General features: G+C 35.0%; 2 protein-coding genes and 1 long non-coding RNA gene across 6 annotated transcripts; 2 read left to right on the top strand and 1 right to left on the bottom strand.

Moving 5' to 3' along the window:
* Positions 1–4,654: 4,654 nt before the first annotated feature.
* Positions 4,655–9,227, top strand: LOC106446290 (eukaryotic translation initiation factor 3 subunit A). 3 transcript variants are annotated; one of them, XM_013887989.3, is made up of 14 exons: positions 4,655–4,753; positions 5,003–5,095; positions 5,163–5,644; positions 5,718–5,933; positions 6,003–6,371; positions 6,454–6,483; positions 6,572–6,799; positions 6,887–7,048; positions 7,168–7,389; positions 7,488–7,694; positions 7,770–7,976; positions 8,053–8,133; positions 8,226–8,427; positions 8,534–9,227. In XM_013887989.3, exons 2-14 carry the CDS (start codon positions 5,050–5,052, stop codon positions 8,983–8,985), a joined length of 2,904 nt encoding a protein of 967 aa, XP_013743443.1. In that variant the 5' UTR covers positions 4,655–4,753; positions 5,003–5,049; the 3' UTR covers positions 8,986–9,227. The 3 variants fall into 3 exon arrangements, with proteins under 3 accessions (XP_013743443.1, XP_013743442.1, XP_048625801.1); XM_013887988.3 differs by having other exon boundaries at positions 4,666–4,760; XM_048769844.1 differs by lacking the exon at positions 4,655–4,753 and adding an exon at positions 4,843–4,861.
* A 471-nt stretch (positions 9,228–9,698) lies between these two features.
* Positions 9,699–14,862, top strand: LOC106446291 (short-chain dehydrogenase TIC 32, chloroplastic). 2 transcript variants are annotated; one of them, XM_013887990.3, is made up of 8 exons: positions 9,699–9,994; positions 10,140–10,371; positions 10,451–10,530; positions 10,630–10,783; positions 10,861–10,939; positions 11,036–11,120; positions 11,377–11,423; positions 11,499–11,803. In XM_013887990.3, the coding sequence occupies exons 1-8, from the start codon at positions 9,889–9,891 to the stop codon at positions 11,667–11,669; spliced, it is 954 nt and encodes a 317-aa protein (XP_013743444.2). In that variant the 5' UTR covers positions 9,699–9,888; the 3' UTR covers positions 11,670–11,803. The 2 variants fall into 2 exon arrangements, with proteins under 2 accessions (XP_013743444.2, XP_048625806.1); XM_048769849.1 differs by lacking the exons at positions 9,699–9,994; positions 10,140–10,371; positions 10,451–10,530; ... (1 more) ...; positions 10,861–10,939; positions 11,036–11,120 and having other exon boundaries at positions 11,147–11,423; positions 11,499–14,862.
* Positions 14,863–16,039: 1,177 nt separating this feature from the next.
* LOC125592912 lies at positions 16,040–18,475 on the bottom strand. Its single transcript, XR_007328653.1, has 3 exons — positions 16,878–18,475; positions 16,727–16,785; positions 16,040–16,399 (listed from the first exon to the last, which is right to left on the bottom strand). It is a non-coding gene; the product is annotated as an uncharacterized LOC125592912 (long non-coding RNA).
* Positions 18,476–18,548: the final 73 nt, after the last annotated feature.

Here is an 18,548-nt window from a genome sequence, read left to right on the forward strand (position 1 = left end):
CGACAAGTCCGATCAGCGAACATTACACCGGTAAACGACACACCTCTGCTCTATGTGATACGCTTTAACGCAGCTACAGCCTCGCAGGTTATTAACTGGCGTAAAACACAACTTGACAAATTACATCAGATATAATAGACTTAAAACACAACTTGACAAATTACATCAATCTCAACAATTGTTGGACACCAAACACGGTGATAGTATATAAGAAAGAATCACATGCCATGAAATATTCATTTCAAGATGGCTTTGTTATTTCTGTTATTTTGCTTTGTTATTTTTGCTTCTTTTTTTTTAAATTTCTGTTAGTCGGCTTCCATGTAACCAGTGTTTTAAAAACCGGATCAGACCGGCCGGTCAGACCGGTTGGACCGTGACTCAGCCTTCTAACCGGTTCCAGACTGTACTAAAAACCAGATTTTAGTTAAACCGACAAATCCGGTCAAAAACCGGTAAAACTTGCTAAAACCGGTGATCCGGTTCAATATTAAAACTCGTTTTTCTCAAATTCAAGTAAAAAATATTAAAAAATTGCACATTTTAAAAAGATTTCATAAAAATTTATATTGTTTTTAAAATATCTATCTAAATAAATTATCTTTCATTATATTTTATATTATTTTAAAAGTTTTCATTATATTATTTTAAAAGTTTTCATTTTATTTTCAAAACAATTTTAGATTCTAATAATGATAAATTTTTTTATAAAACAGAATTTTATAGTTATACATATATATTTACTTAATCTAAAATTAAATAAAAATTTAAAACCCAACCGGTTCGACCGGTCCGATCATTGACCCATCTACAATACCGAGTCAATGTCCGGTTTTTAAAACATTGCATGTAACCTATTGCCGCTGTTTCTCCGGTAAGCCGACGATGTTGGTACTGTTCCAGATCCCCGTTTTTCGGGCTGGATTTAAATATTAATATAATAAAAATGGCACAAGGCAAAATTCCGCGCGAAGCGCAGACCGGCCCTAGTATATATATATATATATATAAGCATTTCAAACACTCAATTCAATATTTATCTTGATATGATATAAAAAATAAACACTAAATTTTAAATAGATACCTTAAAAACTTAAATAGTTATAAATAAGTATTTTATAAATTTGTTTGCTTAAATAAAAAGTCTACTCTCTTTACAAGGTAATGCATATTGTTTACAAATGATGTTTGTTTTTATGTTTGATTTAACATTTAATTGTTATTTTATCATTTTGATGTGTGTTGGATTAATTTCTATTAAATTTAAGTGATTTTCTTTATGTTTTGATTTTATATTTTGTCTTTTACTTTGGATATATCCGAAATCCGAACGATATATGATTACTTTATTGGTTTTAGGATGTATTACAAATTAGAACTGAACCCGACTCGTACTTATAAAATATTAGAATGAGACTTAGCAGGGTTTACCCGTAACGGAAATACCCGATCCGAATCCGAATGCCCAGGCCTAGTTGGTACCATTTCGGTGTTTCGGATCAAAGCTTCGCTTGAACTTAGCTATGACTATGCAATATTTGGCTATAGATTCTCGGATTTGGTTTGCGTTTTCTCAGAGCTTTGATGATTGTTACATAACGCGATTGTGGAGTATGAGTGAGACATTCCAATTGTGGTGGCAAACCATATTGGTGGCCTTTTTTGGAATCTTATCACTAAAGTTAGAACGTATCATCTTGAGATATAAAATAATTGTGTTTTTATATTAATGAATCAGTTAGTGATGCATCAATCAATACTATTAAATCAATACTATGACCTATTGATAAAAGGTTCTGTCCAACTATTATTTCTATTACTCCATGTTTTTTGCCACTAATCAATACTATTAAATCAATACTATGACCTATTGATAAAAGGTTCTGTCCAACTATTATTTCTATTACTCCATGTTTTTTGCCACTAAATCTACTTTTAAATATATATAAACTACCGTGTAACTACTATCAGTTCTATCTTGCACCAAAAAAACACTACCAGTTGATAAAATAAATATTTTGTAACTTCCGCTGTGATTCCAAAGTTTTCGGATCCACTTCTCTCATATACATATCATAGTCGATGGTACATAATGTCTGTGAGTCTAGAAATAAATGCCTAATATTTGGTCAACTAATATATATTTAATAATTAATGCTAAGTAATCTTATTTTTCACTGATCGATGCAACAATATGATTGACAACGAGGGTCCAAGATTCATCCACCAACCATTATTCTGCACCGCTGAAAGTGAAATTGTGTTGGAGGGTCTAAGATGCAGTCTTCGTAGTAATAAAAAGGTAAAAGTTATAAGAAGAATGTCAAGGTATATTCCTTAGGATACTTCATTATGTTTTTTTTTCAACTACCTTCATTATGTTTTTAAGACTTTATACTTATGTTCTCATAACAGAAGTTTCATTGTTTGGATTCCGGATTATGCTGGTTTACAGTGATCTGCCGTAGATTCTTTTAAATTTATCTTGTGGAATGTAGCAGCTACTGTTGTTGCGCTCATACTGTGAGTGTCGGCTTTGTTCCCCTCTCAAATTTCAAATCGCTTGATCTCAAATGTACTTAATTCTTTATTTTTTCAATTGGTGTTCTCCAGATTTTTCTTCTTTGATGACCTTACGGGTTTTGAAATCACGTCTTGCTCGAGGTAAAACCTCTATTGACTCTTATTTTATGGTTTAGTAGATTTTTCTTCCTTGATGACCTTACGGGTTTTGAAATCACGTCTTGCTCGAGGTAAAACCTCTTTTGACTCTTCTTTTATGGTTTAGTGGATGTAATACTTGTAATGGTTCAAGTTTTCTTGCAATACTTGTAAAGCCAAAACCAAACGTGCAGCTTACAAAACCATAAAGTTTAATTTGGTTAGCTGTGGTGCATGCAATTGTATATCCGGTGCTATCACTCACCAAGCTGATCATCAAGGACTTCTTATTTTTGAAGGTATAATATTAGTCCTCTCAGATCAGTTCTTGATCTGGAAAAACAAGAGATTGTACTCATGACAAGGAGTATCGAGATGATGATGACAACATCGAAGAGTTCTCTTTTCCAGAGGGTAAAATTACATTTGAGTTTTGCTTCTCTTTACCATGTTATGTGTAAAATGAATCTTGCGAAAACTTTACTTTCTTTAGATAATTAGTCGTTTTTCATTATTCGGTTTAGAGTTCAATCTCTAATAATTGCAACAAAATGAGATAATTTTTCTACCCAAATAATATATAATGTGAATTTAATTTATCAAAAAGTTGGTTTGAGATGGATGAAACATAGTTGTTACTATATTATATTTTATAGTACTTCGTGAGTGTCCCCTGATAATATACAGGCTTGCACGATTGTGAATCATACTTTTTTTCTTTGAAAAAAGGCTTACCGTGAATCATACATTTGATACCAAAGATGATACGAAAGTTTTATCGGCATATCTGCATAAGAACAATATGATTTTCGTGATGACGTAAATAAGAGCAATATGCCGATAAAACTTCAAGCAAAAGACAGAAAAGGAACTTCAACTAAAGAAAATACAAAACAAAACAACAAAATATCAAAAGAGAGCCAAATAATTATTATAGAAAATTTGTGAAGAGAGAATGAATAGAATATGGTAATGGGAACAATTTATACAACAAAGTAAAATATAAATAGAGATTTTTTAAAGAATTTTATGTAATAAAATAATAATTAAGAAACTATATAATAATTTAATAAATTTATTGTTGTTGATAAAATTAAAAACCGTATAAATAAAATAAACACCTTCTCTGTATCTGAGTTTTGATATTTATTTTAATGTGTTTTGCATTTCAATTAATATATTTTATTTTAAAATTAAAAGTACAAAAACATAAATGATAATACTATTGTACAAAAAAAATTTTGAACTAATGAAAAATAAACAAAAAATATTTATTTATATTAAAAATATTATAAATTCTGTAAAAATAAATGAAATGTTATCTATCTAAAATACAAGAAAACTAATTTGTAAAATATTTATACTAAAGTAGCTACTATTTGAAATATTATGTTATAGTTTCAAAATATAAATTAAATTAAATTAAAAAATAAATTATTTGATTAAAAAAAAAAAGTAAAATCTTGCCGGGTAGCGCGGATAATTACCTAGTTTGTATCAGTGACTTCAGAAAACCAAGCGTCGAAATGGACATTATCTATGCGATATGGAGATCAACAAAAATGAATACAATATATGCAATACCTATACGCCCATCGTATAGTAGTGGAACGAACGATTTTTGAATCGTTTCCAATAAATGGAAATAATATCAGCTAATGAAAAGATTTGTTCTTACAGTTTTGTAATAACTTTGTAATTTTGGTTTGAATGAATGAAATTTAGTCGGCAAAAACATATATATGTGATTGTAAATGATTCTCTGATACATGAAAATTAAATCTATAAAATTTAAATATAACTTTATAATTTTTTTTTTTATTTTTATTTTTATTTTTATTGTGTTCTCAAAATAAAAGGAAAAACTGTTGGCCTCGCTCAATTGTATAACACCTAGTGCTTACATAATTGGGTTCTTAACGATCCTAAGAAGATAAAACGAAGAGTATCCGAAACTATTAAAGATTGTGGTGTTATCTGCAAATATTGGTAATACATATTTACAACAATCATATTAATACCAGAAACCCTAGTCTCTCCCCATCTCCCTTTTTTTTTTTCTCTCTCACCACTCTTGTTTCACGGCGACCAGGTTAGTGGTAAATTTCTCGTCTCTGCCTCAAAAAAAAAACAGAGTGATTGGATCTCTCTGCTATTGCCATCGGATCTCACCGAACTCACTTTCTCTGAATTTTCATCAGTTAATCGAATCTCTTGTTTTTGTTGATTATAAGAGATTAATTTAGGGGTGTGGGCGAGATTTTCTGTCGCAAGAAAATTAGGGTTTCTGTATCGGATAGGTTTTAACCAAATCGAGTTTCATCCTTATTGATTTTTTCAGGCAAATTTAAGAGTATCGACTTGGTGTCAAGCTTGTTCGTCTGAAACATGGCGAATTTTGCCAAACCTGAGAACGCACTGAAGCGTGCTGATGGTAAGTTCACGAATCACATGCCCATAGATTTGGTTTTAGCGTGTTTGAGATTGACATTTGTTTGCAGAGTTGATCAACGTTGGACAGAAACAAGATGCCCTCCAGGCACTTCACGATCTCATCACCTCCAAGAGATACAGAGCGTGGCAGAAACCTCTTGAGAAGATCATGTTCAAGTACCTGGATCTCTGTGTCGACTTGAAGAGGGGTCGTTTCGCCAAGGATGGGTTGATTCAGTACCGTATTGTTTGCCAGCAAGTGAATGTGAGCTCCTTGGAGGAAGTGATCAAGCACTTCCTACACCTTTCTACCGAGAAGGCTGAGCAGGCTCGCTCTCAGGCCGATGCCCTCGACGAGGCTCTTGATGTCGATGACCTTGAAGCTGACCGAAAGCCTGAGGATCTGCAGCTGAGTATTGTCAGTGGGGAGAAAGGGAAAGATAGATCCGACCGTGAGTTGGTCACTCCCTGGTTCAAGTTTCTGTGGGAGACTTACAGAACAGTGCTTGAGATACTGAGGAACAACTCAAAGCTGGAAGCACTTTACGCGGTTAGTATTAGCTTTAGATAAGCTTTTTAACTTTCCTCTCATCTTTAGTTGATTAAGCTCTATTTTCTTGTAGATGACTGCACATAAAGCGTTCCAGTTCTGTAAGCAGTACAAGCGAACAACAGAGTTCCGTAGGCTTTGTGAAATTATCAGAAACCATTTGGCAAACCTGAACAAATACAGAGACCAAAGGGACAGGCCTGACTTATCAGCACCCGAGAGCTTGCAGCTTTACCTTGACACAAGGTTTGATCAGTTGAAAGTCGCTACTGAGCTTGGACTTTGGCAGGTGTGTGTTTTGTTTCCACTTGCACCTTATTGTGTCTCCTCTTTCTTGATGTATCTTTTGTTTTGCCAGGAAGCTTTCCGTTCTGTTGAAGATATATATGGACTAATGTGCATGGTTAAGAAAACGCCCAAGTCATCTTTGTTGATGGTCTATTACTCCAAATTGACCGAGATCTTCTGGATTTCTTCTAGCCAACTTTACCATGCGTATGCGTGGTTCAAGCTGTTCAGTCTGCAGAAAAATTTCAACAAGAACTTGAGCCAAAAGGATTTGCAGCTAATAGCATCATCTGTTGTTTTGGCGGCGTTATCTGTGCCACCGTTTGATCGGGCTCAGAGTGCTTCCCATATGGAACTTGAAAATGAGAAGGAACGCAATTTGAGGATGGCCAACCTCATTGGATTCAATCTTGAACCTAAATTCGAGGGCAGAGATATGGTAACATAGGATCTGATCTTACTTTATTGTTATATATATGTTTCTAATATGTTATTTCTAATTCCATATATTTCTTACACAGCTTTCAAGGTCAGCTCTTCTGTCTGAGCTGGTGAGTCTCTAGTAGCCACATCACAGTTGATTATTATATGTATCATCGCCTTGCAGGCATCTGATTTCCATGTTTTTTGCACAATTAGGTTTCAAGAGGCGTTTTGAGCTGTGCCTCTCAGGAGGGGAAAGATCTCTTCCATGTTTTGGAGCATGAGTTTCACCCACTTGACCTTGGCTCCAAGATTCAGCCTTTACTGGAAAAAATATCCAAGTCTGGTGGGAAGCTGTCGTCAGCTCCGTCTTTACCCGAAGTGCAGCTCTCCCAATATGTTCCTTCTTTGGAGAAGCTGGCAACTCTGAGGCTACTTCAACAGGTAAATCATTACAACATAATCTCAGCCCTTTTATCCGGTGGTTTCTCCCGTTTATGTAAAAAAAGTCTGTTGTGATTATTTTTCCAGGTGTCTAAGATATATCAGACTATAAGAATTGAGAGTCTGTCTCAGTTGGTACCCTTCTTCGAGTTCTCAGTGGTAGAGAAGATATCTGTTGATGCTGTGAAGAACAACTTTGTTGCCATGAAAGTTGATCACATGAAGGGTGTTGTAATTTTTGGAAATTTGGTAAGCCTCTGTTGATGCTTTAGTTCAACACTGCTTATATCATGCCCATCACTGAGTGGTATAAATTAACTTTGGACCCTACTGTAGATACTAAGTTTAGTCATCTGCTTTCCTATTAGGGTATTGAGTCTGATGGACTGAAGGATCACCTGGCTGTTTTTGCCGAGTCCTTGAACAAAGTAAGAGCTATGCTGTATCCTGTTCCAAGTAAAGCATCAAAGCTAGGTGGCATTGTACCAAATCTAGCAGATACTGTTGAGAAGGAGCACAAAAGACTGCTTGCTCGGAAATCAATCATTGAAAAGAGGAAGGAGGATCAAGAGCGCCAGCAACTAGAAATGGTAGTGTGTTTTCTTTCCGGGCTGCTTTTCATACTTCTCCATCAACGTTGTGTCATTCGTTTGATACTCATTCTTTGATTTGATTTTTACTTTTGAAGGAACGTGAAGAGGAACAGAAACGGCTTAAACTTCAGAAGCTAACCGAGGAAGCAGAACAGAAGAGGCTTGCGGCAGAGCTTCAGGAGAGAAGGAAACAAAGAATTCTGAGGGAGATAGAGCAGAAGGAGCTTGAAGAAGCTCAGGCGTTGCTGGAGGACACAGAGAAACGCATGAAAAAGGGGAAGAAGAAGACACTTTTAGATGGGGTAAGCTTATTAACACAATATGTAAGATGTTATAGCTCCCTGGGTTTAACTAATATTGTTTCAAATAAAATGTAGGAGAAGGTGACAAAGCAAAATGTGATGCAGATGGCCTTGACTGAGCAGGTCAAGGAAAGGCAGGAAATGGAGAAAAAACTCCAAAAACTTGCTAAGACTATGGATTACTTAGAACGAGCAAAGAGAGAAGAGGCTGCTCCAGTGATTGAAGCTGCATATCAGCGAAGACTGGTAGAGGAAAGAGAGTTTTATGAACGCGAGCAACAGGTAAAACATTTCATTTCTTTTAACTCGGTTTTGAGTTGAAGTGTATGAGGTCCATAAACACTCTTCTTTTTATCAGCGTGAAGTTGAACTCAGTAGAGAGCGTCATGAGAGTGACTTGAAGGAGAAGAGCAGATTGTCCAGAATGTTGGATTTTAAGGTCAGTTATAAAATGTCAAGTTGTTTCTCTGAATCTTCATCTCTTGATATGATTTTCTGTGTAAGCGTACTCATAATCAAAACTGTGTCCAGGAAAAATTTCAAGAGGAAGTGATTAGTCGTCGTCAAGCAGAGTTTGACAGAATAAAGACAGAGAGAGAGGAGCGCATCAGCCAAATAATTCGAGCAAGGAAGCAAGAAAGGGATATCAAGAGGAAGCAGATGTATTATTTGACATGTGAAGAGGAAAGAATAAGAAAGCTGCAGGAAGAAGAGGAAGCTCGCAAGCGTGAAGGTGAGATATGCTTCCACAAATTCACATCAGTTTACATCGATGTTTGAGTTTTTCTAATATAACCCCCTTCCTGTTTTGTTTCTGTTCTTGTTTAACTCTTGTATAGAAGCTGAGAAACGCAAGAAGGAACAAGCTGAACGCAAAGCCAAGTTGGATGAAATTGCTGAAAAGCAAAGACAGAGAGAACTCGAGCTGGAGGAGAAAGAGAAGCGGAGGCGTGAAGAGGTGTTGAAGGGAACTGATGCACCACCTGCTCGCCCTGCAGAGCCTACAGTTGCTCCTGCTGCTGCACCACCAGCAGTGGCGCCATCATCTGGTTCCGGTAAATATGTTCCTAAGTGGAAGCGTCAGACAGCTGAGGCCTCAGGTCCAGCAGCTCCAACGCCCACACGACCAGCTGCAGAATCTGATAGCTGGACCAGCCGTGGACCGCCTCAGAGGTCTGACAAGTGGACCAGTGGTAGCAGCAGTGATCGCCCAAGTGGTAGTGATGCTTGGCGAAGTGGTGAAGAACGCCGGTCCCCGTTTGGAAGCTCTCGGCCCAGGCCACAGCGTTGAGTTGCTTTCTTCTTTTTTGGTCCCAATTCTGCATTGAATGAAAGTGATCTCTGGATCTTTCACATCACAGCCTTCCTGCCCCCTTTTTTTTTGTGCCAAATCTCTGTTCCTTTAAGGATTAAATGAAACATGGTCAATGTTTTTCTCTTGCGAGGATTTTAAAAACCTCTAAAGACTTGTTTTTGCTCTAGTATACACAAAGAGAGTTTTTCTCTTTCTTTATTCGGTTAGCTTACCGTTCATCTTTGTGTCTTAATATTTCTGCCGTAAGATTACACGTCGAAAAGCTACTTTTCATGCTATTTCTTGTTTTTTTTGTTGGATTGTTTGGATTAATAACCCAAACAAAGGTTTTAACATAACCCAAACAAATGTTCACGTGAATGCATAGATGTATGTATACCTGCGGGTTGTTATTTTGGGTTGGTTAATTCGGTTTGCCGGTTTATGTGGATGCTGAATGTTCTATAGAAGTGAACCGAAATATTTATGTTCAATATTTAAAATTACATTTTATATAGATTCTTGCATATTTAATTAAAAATGATCAAAATCTAATTTTTGTTAAAGTAAAATATCTTCCAATCATACTCCAAAGATTTTTTAAACTTACAGATTTTTTTTTCCTTTATGTTTCTTTGGTTTAAGAAAGCAAAATATCTAGAGGACTTATATGTTTTGGGTTTAGAAAAATTACAAGTAAATAATTAAATCTCATTAACCTGGTAACAAAATTCTAGGGCAATAAAATCTAAAGCAATAGGATAGAGGAAGCTGCTATTTGCGTTGATCTGAGAATCTCTGCAAAGAGCTCTCTTCCGAGACGACACTGAGGTGTGTGTGTGTGTTTGTGAACTTTTTCAATTTCGCCAAGGAAAATCAATCAGTAAGAAGAATAAAAAAATGTGGCCTTTTTGGTGGAAAGGAGCATCTGGCTTCTCAGCTCACTCCACAGCTGAACAAGTCACTCATGGAATCGACGGTACTGCTCTCACCGCAATCATCACAGGTCCTTTCTTCATCAACTTCTCTATGATCTGTGTTCGTTTCAGTTCTTGGTTTTGAATTTGATCCTGCTTTTTAACTGATTCAGCGATTAAGTCTTTATGGGTATCTAGTTAACTGAATAAAGGATCGAACTTTACTGTTTACAGGAGCATCAAGTGGTATTGGAGAAGAGACTACGCGTGTTCTTGCTCTTCGTGGTGTTCATGTCGTAATGGCTGTGAGAAACACAGATTCTGGTAATCAAGTCAGAGAAAAGATACTTAAGGACACACCTCAAGCTAAGATTGATGTTATGAAGTTAGATCTTAGCTCAATGGCTTCCGTCAGGAGTTTTGCATCAGAATTCAAGTCCTTGGACCTTCCATTGAATCTTCTCATGTAAAATTTTTATAATATCATTACTTGCTTTTGAACTAGTGTGTATAGTTTAAGCTAATCTATGTTCTTGTTCTTGAAGTAATAACGCAGGGATCATGGCATGTCCCTACACGCTCTCAAGCGACAACATTGAGTTACAGTTTGCAACCAATCATTTGGGTATGTTTACCCAGAAACCAAAAAAAAACTTGTGATCCTTCATTTTTGCATCTTTGTCTTATTGTATAAACATAAGATGGGGAACATTTTCTGTGTCAGGTCATTTTCTGTTGACGAACCTTCTTCTTGATACGATGAAGAAAACAGCTAATGAAAGCAATACTGAAGGAAGAATTGTCATTCTCTCATCGGAAGGTCATCGATATGCTTACCGGGAAGGGATTCGATTCGACAAAATAAATGACGAAGCAAGGTGATTGTTACTAGTTAGGGGATAGTATTGTTCATACTAATAACAGACTCTTATCGCTCTCATTGTGTCATTTGCAGTTACAACACTTTGCAAGCGTATGGTCAGTCAAAGCTCTGTAACATATTGCACGCAACTGAGCTCGCTAGGCAGTTCAAGGTACACTAGTGTTTTTTGTCTTTTTATCAGTTCCAAATTTTTTAAAGAAATGAGTTGAGTTTTGTCGGTTCTGTGTTGGTTTTGCTTTAAAAACAGGAACAAGGTGTGAATATCACTGTCAATTCACTTCATCCCGGATCCATCATGACCAATCTTTTGCGCTACCACAGCTTCATAAATAGTAAAAGTTCTTTGGCTCATTCTTCTTAAATTTGGCACTGGATACACATCTGATTGTAATAATAAAATTCTAAGCCTGCCCTGTGAATTATATCCTAGGTGATGTTCTATGTATAAACTAGTATAAGATGACCTTTTGCTTACCATATTAAGCTTGTCAATGAATGCATTAGAGGACCAACCGCTAGTGTCATGAACTGTGGAGTGGTGAATCTAACAACGGCTTTCTCTTTTCTTTTTTCTCGTGTTTGATGCAGCACTTGGCAACGCTGTGGGCAAGTATGTGCTTAAAAGTAGCCCACAGGTAGGTTTTTATTTTATTTTATTTCTCCATATGTAATTTACTTCCAAATTCATCACCATTCTCAACCTATCTCAGGGAGCCGCAACTACATGTTACGCAGCGTTGCACCCGCAAGCGAAGGGAGTGAGTGGGGAATACTTGATGGACAACAACATATCTAGCCCGAATTCTCAGGGTAAAGACACAGATTTGGCCAAGAAACTGTGGGAGTTTAGTTTGAGTCTAACTGGTGAAGAAGAATTATAGATTTATTTGCAAAGTACAGTCCTAAAGAAAAGAGATCTGGTTTAAATGTGGGACTATGTAAGGATATGCTGGTTCAGCTGTGAAGACAAATATTATCCTTTCATTTGAATAAAAAGTTCAGCTGTGAAGACAAATATTATCCTTTCATTTGAGTAAAAAGTTCAGCTGTGAAGACATATATGTGCTCCAAGTCCTAGTTCCATGTAGGATTTGGGCATGATTTATTAGCGTTGCCCTCATGCTTAAAGATTTAGTTAAAAAAAAAATTGAGTTTTTGATGTTTTGAAAATGAATATTTACGTAAATTTGAAATTTATATTTTTTTAAAGAAACAGATCTGGTTTAAATGTGTGACTATGAAAGGATATGCTGGTTCAGTTCATGTGAAGACTATTATCCCTTTTTGAATAAAAAGTTTGGTTTCTATATACATATGTGTTGATTCAAGTAGGTAGATATGGACATGTACAAAGAGATTTAGATATGTTCAAGGCGAGCTGTTTGGTTATTTCCAGAGCAAGAGGATACTTCGACATGGATGCTCTCTTTCTCTGTACCTGTTCGTCATAACAGGATGTTCTATCTAAATTTCTAGACAAGGCGGCAAGCACTCAAAATTTTGCCTATCATCCTCGCTACAAAAGTCTAAATCTGACCCACCTGACGTTTGCAGATGATCTTATGGTAGTCACATATAGGAAAGTGCGATCTGTAGAAGGAATAATTGACATGTTTGAAAAGTTTGCAAAATACTCAGGCCTGAGAATTAGTACGGAAAAGTCGACCATATACCTGGGAGGGGTAACAGAAGACATCCAGATGGAGCTGGAGAATAAATTTCATTACAAAACAGATAAACTTCCGGTGCGCTACTTGGGCTTACCACTAACCACCAAAAGTATGAATACTACTGATTACCAGCCTCTCATCGAGACAATAAGAACGCGAATAGGATCCTGGAAAAACCGGTACTTATCTTATGCCGGTAGACTTGAGCTTCTTGGCTCAGTTCTATGGAGCATCTCCAGTTTCTGGTTATCAGCTTTTCGTCTACCGAAGGCGTGTATTCGAGAAATCGACAAGATCTGTTCGGCCTTCCTATGGTCAGGTAGCGAGCTTAACCCTCGGAAAGCAAAATTGTGTTGGGAAGAGGTTTGTCGCCCTAGAGAAGAAGGTGGGCTTGGTCTCCGTTCACTAAAAGATATGAACAATGTTACCATCCTAAAGCTCTTCTGGAGGTTAATCCCTAACAAATCATCACTCTGGGTCAGATGGATTCACTCCACACTCCTTAAGAATGAGTCTATTTGGCCTGTCAAAGATAATGATCAAAAAGGTTCATGGATGTGGCGAAATTTTTTGAAAATTCGAGGGCTGGCTCGGGAGTTCTGTAAAGTTGAAGTTTATAATAGGAAAGGGACATCTTTCTGGTACGACCAGTGGTCTCCTTTAGGCTGCTTGATGGATATGTTGGGAACAAGGGGTCAGATCGATAAGGGAATACGGCAACATGATACGGTGCATACTGCGAGGACAAAACGTAGAAGAAGAGTTCATCGTTCTGAGGGTCTGATTCAAATTGAGAACCAGCTCCAGTCTTTATCTCGTTCTGAAGAGGAAGATGTTGTCCTTCGGAAAGGGAAACAAGATATTTACAAAGATCAGTTTCTTACTGCAGAAACTTGGAATCACATCAGAACTAAAAAAGAAAAGGTCTCTTGGCACAGAGGAATCTGGTTCACTCATGCTACGCCAAAGCACAGGTTCTGTACTTGGCTAGCTATTCGTAATCGGCTCACTACGGGAGATAGGATGGTCGCCTGGAACGCTGGGATTGATGGGACTTGTGTTCTATGTATGCAACATCTGGAAACGAGAAACCATCTATTTTTCGGCTGCGATTACTCCTCATCACTATGGTACAAGCTGATGAATGTTTTTATGGGTAATGGTTACTCAGAAGAGTGGATTGATGTCGTGCTCTTCATACAGAAACCAAACCTGGATCGAACCAGGAGCTTCCTTGTTCGTTACGTTTTTCAAGCTACAATCTACATGATTTGGCGTGAGAGAAACTGTCGCAGGCATGGTGAGAGGCCGCAATCTCCTGAAGTTCTCTTTGCCATGATTGACAGACTGGTCAAGAACAGAATTATGTCCATTAGAGCACAAGACAGGAGACTTGATTGTGCTTTCCAACTTTGGATTAAAGCTGTACAAGCTTGATTCTTTATTAGGTCTTTTGCTTGCAATTTTAATATGCTAAAGTGGCTTAGTACATTTTTTCTTTGAATCAAATTTAACATTTTTATTCAAAAAAAAAAAAAGATTTAGATATGTTCCAAGTCTTAGTTCCATGTAGGATTTGGGCATGAAACTATATAATATACTATAAAAATTAAAATATTAGGTTAATAACATATATTAAAGTAGTACTAAATAATAGTGGCTGGAAAATGTTTACGAAAGTAAACCAAAAGAATATAGTTTAAGATTTTATATTGTTATTGCTGTTGTTGTCTTCTTGTTGCCATGATAGAGTATATTCCTTCTGTGTTCATAATATATTACCTAAAAACATAAAGATTAATAAAGTTATTAATTTTTAAAAATATTATTTAACATATAGATTAGATACAATTTAGACAATCATAAAATAAGTCTATTTAATTTGATTAGTCATACTATATCCAATAAATACAAAAATTACCTAAAATATAAAAACTATTTACATTTTGAAACAATTTTTTTTTCTATAACTACTTTCAATATGAAACAGATGGAGTATTATTTAGTGCAAAGAAATGTCATTGGTGTAAATAGTGGATTTCGACATAAATCAGTTTTAGTTTTGTAAGGAACAATTTACCTTTTTTGTTTTTATTTTTTTGTACTTCATAATTTTTTTTGAAACTTAAGGATTTATTGGTATTACTGATACCACCCGCAAATGTTGCATTTGTGTGGGTGGTAGCGGTTCTTGGTATTTTACGTAATCATAAAAATGTTATAAAAGCTTTATGCCGTTTCAAAATTTTAAAATTAAAAGTTGGTTTTCACAAATGTTTGTGATTGTTGGTATGTTACATGTAAGTATTATAAGTATATATAAAATTTGAATTTAACTACTAAAATTGAGATATTATAAATAAAGTTTATAAATAAAATTTATATTTTAATTTATATTCACTAACAATATCCTAATTTATATTATAAAAACTTTAAACCAAAATATTCACTATAATGTTTTAGAAATTAATATATATATATATTCATATATAGATATATAAACCAAACAAAATGATTTTCGAAAATAAAAATAAATTGAATATTTTTATTAATTATATTAAATTAATAAGTTTCAAATTTTATCATAATAATATGTTTTGATATTTTATGGTGTTATATTGTGTTAATATTACTAATTTATTATTAGACCGGTTTAACATCTTAATTACCCAATAAATATTCTACAAATGCGCCAATTTCAAACTGATATACCAATCGTACAAATAATTTAATAGTATTTAGAACCGCAGCAAACTCCCAACATCTACATCACCAAACTTATCCGCAATCATTGCGTCTAAACCAGTGATGCCTTTACTTCATGAAGTCAATGCATAAATTTTCTGTAACTGGCCTTTTAATGCATGATATTTTGTTGGCAAACATTTGGAGTTGTTTAATTTACGTGTTTGCATTTGGTGTTTAGTGATATGCAGAAAGATATCGCAAAGATTTAGGATTTTATGGAATGGTAATATGAATCTACTTTAAGCTTTTTTTGTATTGGAATTTTGAAAATAATAGTTCTACATTATAAATTTGGTGCAATTTGGTTCAAACGTTCACAGTTTTTATGTAATTATATATATATATATATATATATTGAAAACGGTGTTCTTTTTATACTTATAAATATTGAAGATTTTTAAAATTTATATGCTATTCTATAAATTTTTATTTAATACACAACTATTTAAATTTTTAAAATTTGATAATTAATTGATGTTTAGTTTGTTGGGTTTTTGTATTACTATTGTATATAATTGATGTCTAGATACTATGATCAACTTAACCTTGGGTAAAAGTTTTTTATTCTTTCTTTCTCTAAATCTTACATTTTCACCCCTTCTATCTTTTTGATTAATGGACAGGTGATCATCTCTTGTAAGGTCTGTTTCTTTATTTTAGTTTTTATACACATATAAGGTAAAATATGAAATAAAAATTAACTCTAACTTGTTCAAGCAAGAATGCTTATAATACATTCAATAGCTATGATAAAAACAGAGAACTTTCAGCTAGACAGTAGGAATACATAGTCAAATTGTTACAAAATGTTGGAAGATTTGTGACCCAACGTGTAACACATAAGCTAACTATTAAATGAATCAGTATTACATAGCACAAAATCCTTCCTATAACCTCGTTTTGCAGTAGAAGAAACAGCGCTAAGCCAAGAAAACAAAAGGAGAGGTTTGACAAAGCAATAGCTAGAAAGTCAAACAAAAAAAAGCTTCATATCATCACATAAATAAGTAATGAAAGTCTACAACATTTTTTATCTATACCATAAGCAACCACACAAGTGAGAGTAGATTTCTAGCTCGTCTACGTGAAACCGGCCATGAACCTGCCATGCCAAAAACCAAGGACACAGGTGATCATCAACCAGCTTGAACGTTCTTCCCATCTTCAGTGAAGGAAATGAATATTTCAGGTACCTGGAAATAAACAATGCAACAATCGAGAGGTTTTAGGAAGAATTCTGAAACAATCAATTACGGAATTTTTTCACATAAGTGAATGCACACAAAATACAAAACAGATTGGCGCGTTGACAAAAAAAAAAAAAAACAAAACAAAACAGATTGGTGCTGATGCGGTGAGAGGTCCAAAGCTGTATATTAAGAGCTAGATTTCTACTACTCTCTTGTCCCCAAATTCTGAAATGCAAGAATCAAAAGGTCTGGACTCTAACGCAGGTACAAACTCTACAAAACCATAAGCACATAATTTATTATTCATATTTAGGTTTAAAATCTGAATACCTTGACAACTGATGCGCCAACTTCATTCGAAGGATTTTAGACGCGTTGCTGAGTTTTATCTTTAATGAAAAATATTACGCATCAAGAGAATGAGGTTTGTACAAAGCTATAACAATACTAACATATCTCAACCAAAAAACAAATAACTCACCAAACAGTTCAAGTCATTTCACAATGGTGATGAACTTGAGCTTGTTGCACACAACCTTTTCAGTAACAACTTCTTGCCTCTCCTCTATTAGACAATCAGACAAAAAGGTTTGCATGAAAGACAAAGGAAACCGAGAAGAAGTAAAACGCTAATATGTAGTTTATTGAAATATATGTGGGAATATCCAAGCATGTCTGTTTTATACATTTCCATTGATCGGAAAAACGTTTGATTCTTCTCTCATAATAGTCAGTATGAGGAACCTTTCTCAGTTTTGTGACAAATGTACTTATGTCTTCTGTCATTTCCTTCATAACTGTACACTATAACCAATGTATATATATTACACACATACATATTAAGGAACTCCGTAGATGAATATTATCCAAGGTTACAAAAAAGATATCTTACTTGTTTGGAATTATCAATTCATCATCATTTAGACATTTCCTCTTCCGAGAAGTTTTCTTACCAGCCGGCATAGTAATGGTCGAGAACTGACGGCTTGTTTCCCTATATTCCAAAGTATAAGAGAACATATTAAAATTTTCTGGATCGTTTATTTATAAAAAGTGTTCACCTTAAGAGATTTTCAGCCGCGAAGGTGTTTTGAGTGTATCTTGTCTTTTGAAAATGTCAGGTTGGAGAGAAACCTTTCCTGGTAAAATTATGTCCAACTTTATTCACTTCATAAGTCTCATATTGTTTTCTATGAGAAGATATTAATAGAACTACAAAAACACTATTAACATAAGTGATTCATTCTCTATCCAATATATTCAGAGTTTTCATATATTCGTAAAATGACCTGAAATTTCGAAGTTAACTTGGAAACGTGGAGACTTGAGCGAGTTGTAGTGAAATTTGGAAACAATTTACCTCCGAGAAGAGGGATGAAGCTGCAGAGAAAACCAATCGGTTTTGGCGCGACGATCTCCGTCTTTTTGAGGAATTGAAAATCTCTCAAACTCTTCTTGATGGTGCTCGCAAGATAAGATAACGACATGGTGTGGAGGTTCTGAAGAAACGATTGCTCCATCCATTTTCTGAAATATAATTCTTAAAATCAAAAGACAACAACTAATTTTCTTATCGCAGACAACATAGACAATGAGATTAATGGTTGAATATTCCACTATTTAAATTTAAAAACTGGAGTTATAATGAAAAACCTTACGTGTTTTTTCACAGTACTTATAGCTTATGGTGCTTGATTTTGTGATTTTGCTTGCCATTGATACAATTGGTTTTCATTACTGGGTGTGGGGAACTGGAGTGCAGGAATGTACGCTGGTAACTTAATATATGTTGATGTTGGAGGAAGTGAAGAGTTCACATGGAACGTTACGGAATTGATGAGGAACTGAAGAATCAAAGAAGTGGAGAGCTTCAATTACACAGAAGTTGAATCGCATCTGGCTGTTCTGAGTTCCAGTCTCCAGGTAAGGTGAAAAATATAACTTTGACGGGTTTATTTTGGGCTGCGAATTAGATTTTTTGGTAACCTCATTTGCTGGAGCCTCAACCGGTCTGGTCAAATTGAAGAAATGTTATAGAATTCAGCTGACTTGTCAAGCTCGGATTTGTAGATTTTTTGTGCTGACGTGGACAGTTTAAACACTCACCATATTCTCATTTTAATATTGTAAGATAATAATTAAATTTTGGTTC

The sequence above is a fragment of the Brassica napus genome, chromosome C9 (assembly GCF_020379485.1).
Source record: "Brassica napus cultivar Da-Ae chromosome C9, Da-Ae, whole genome shotgun sequence".
NCBI classification, from domain to species: domain Eukaryota; kingdom Viridiplantae; phylum Streptophyta; class Magnoliopsida; order Brassicales; family Brassicaceae; genus Brassica; species Brassica napus.

Coding starts and splice junctions, on each gene's coding strand:
- LOC106446291 (XM_048769849.1), top strand. CDS start 12,351: ATGGTAGTCACATATAGGAAAGTGCGATCTGTAGAAGGAATAATTGAC.
- LOC106446290 (XM_013887989.3), top strand. CDS start 5,050: ATGGCGAATTTTGCCAAACCTGAGAACGCACTGAAGCGTGCTGATG. Junction 5,645..5,717: donor AGCTGGAAGCACTTTACGCG/GTTAGTATTAGC, acceptor ATTTTCTTGTAG/ATGACTGCACATAAAGCGTT. Junction 8,134..8,225: donor CCAGAATGTTGGATTTTAAG/GTCAGTTATAAA, acceptor AACTGTGTCCAG/GAAAAATTTCAAGAGGAAGT.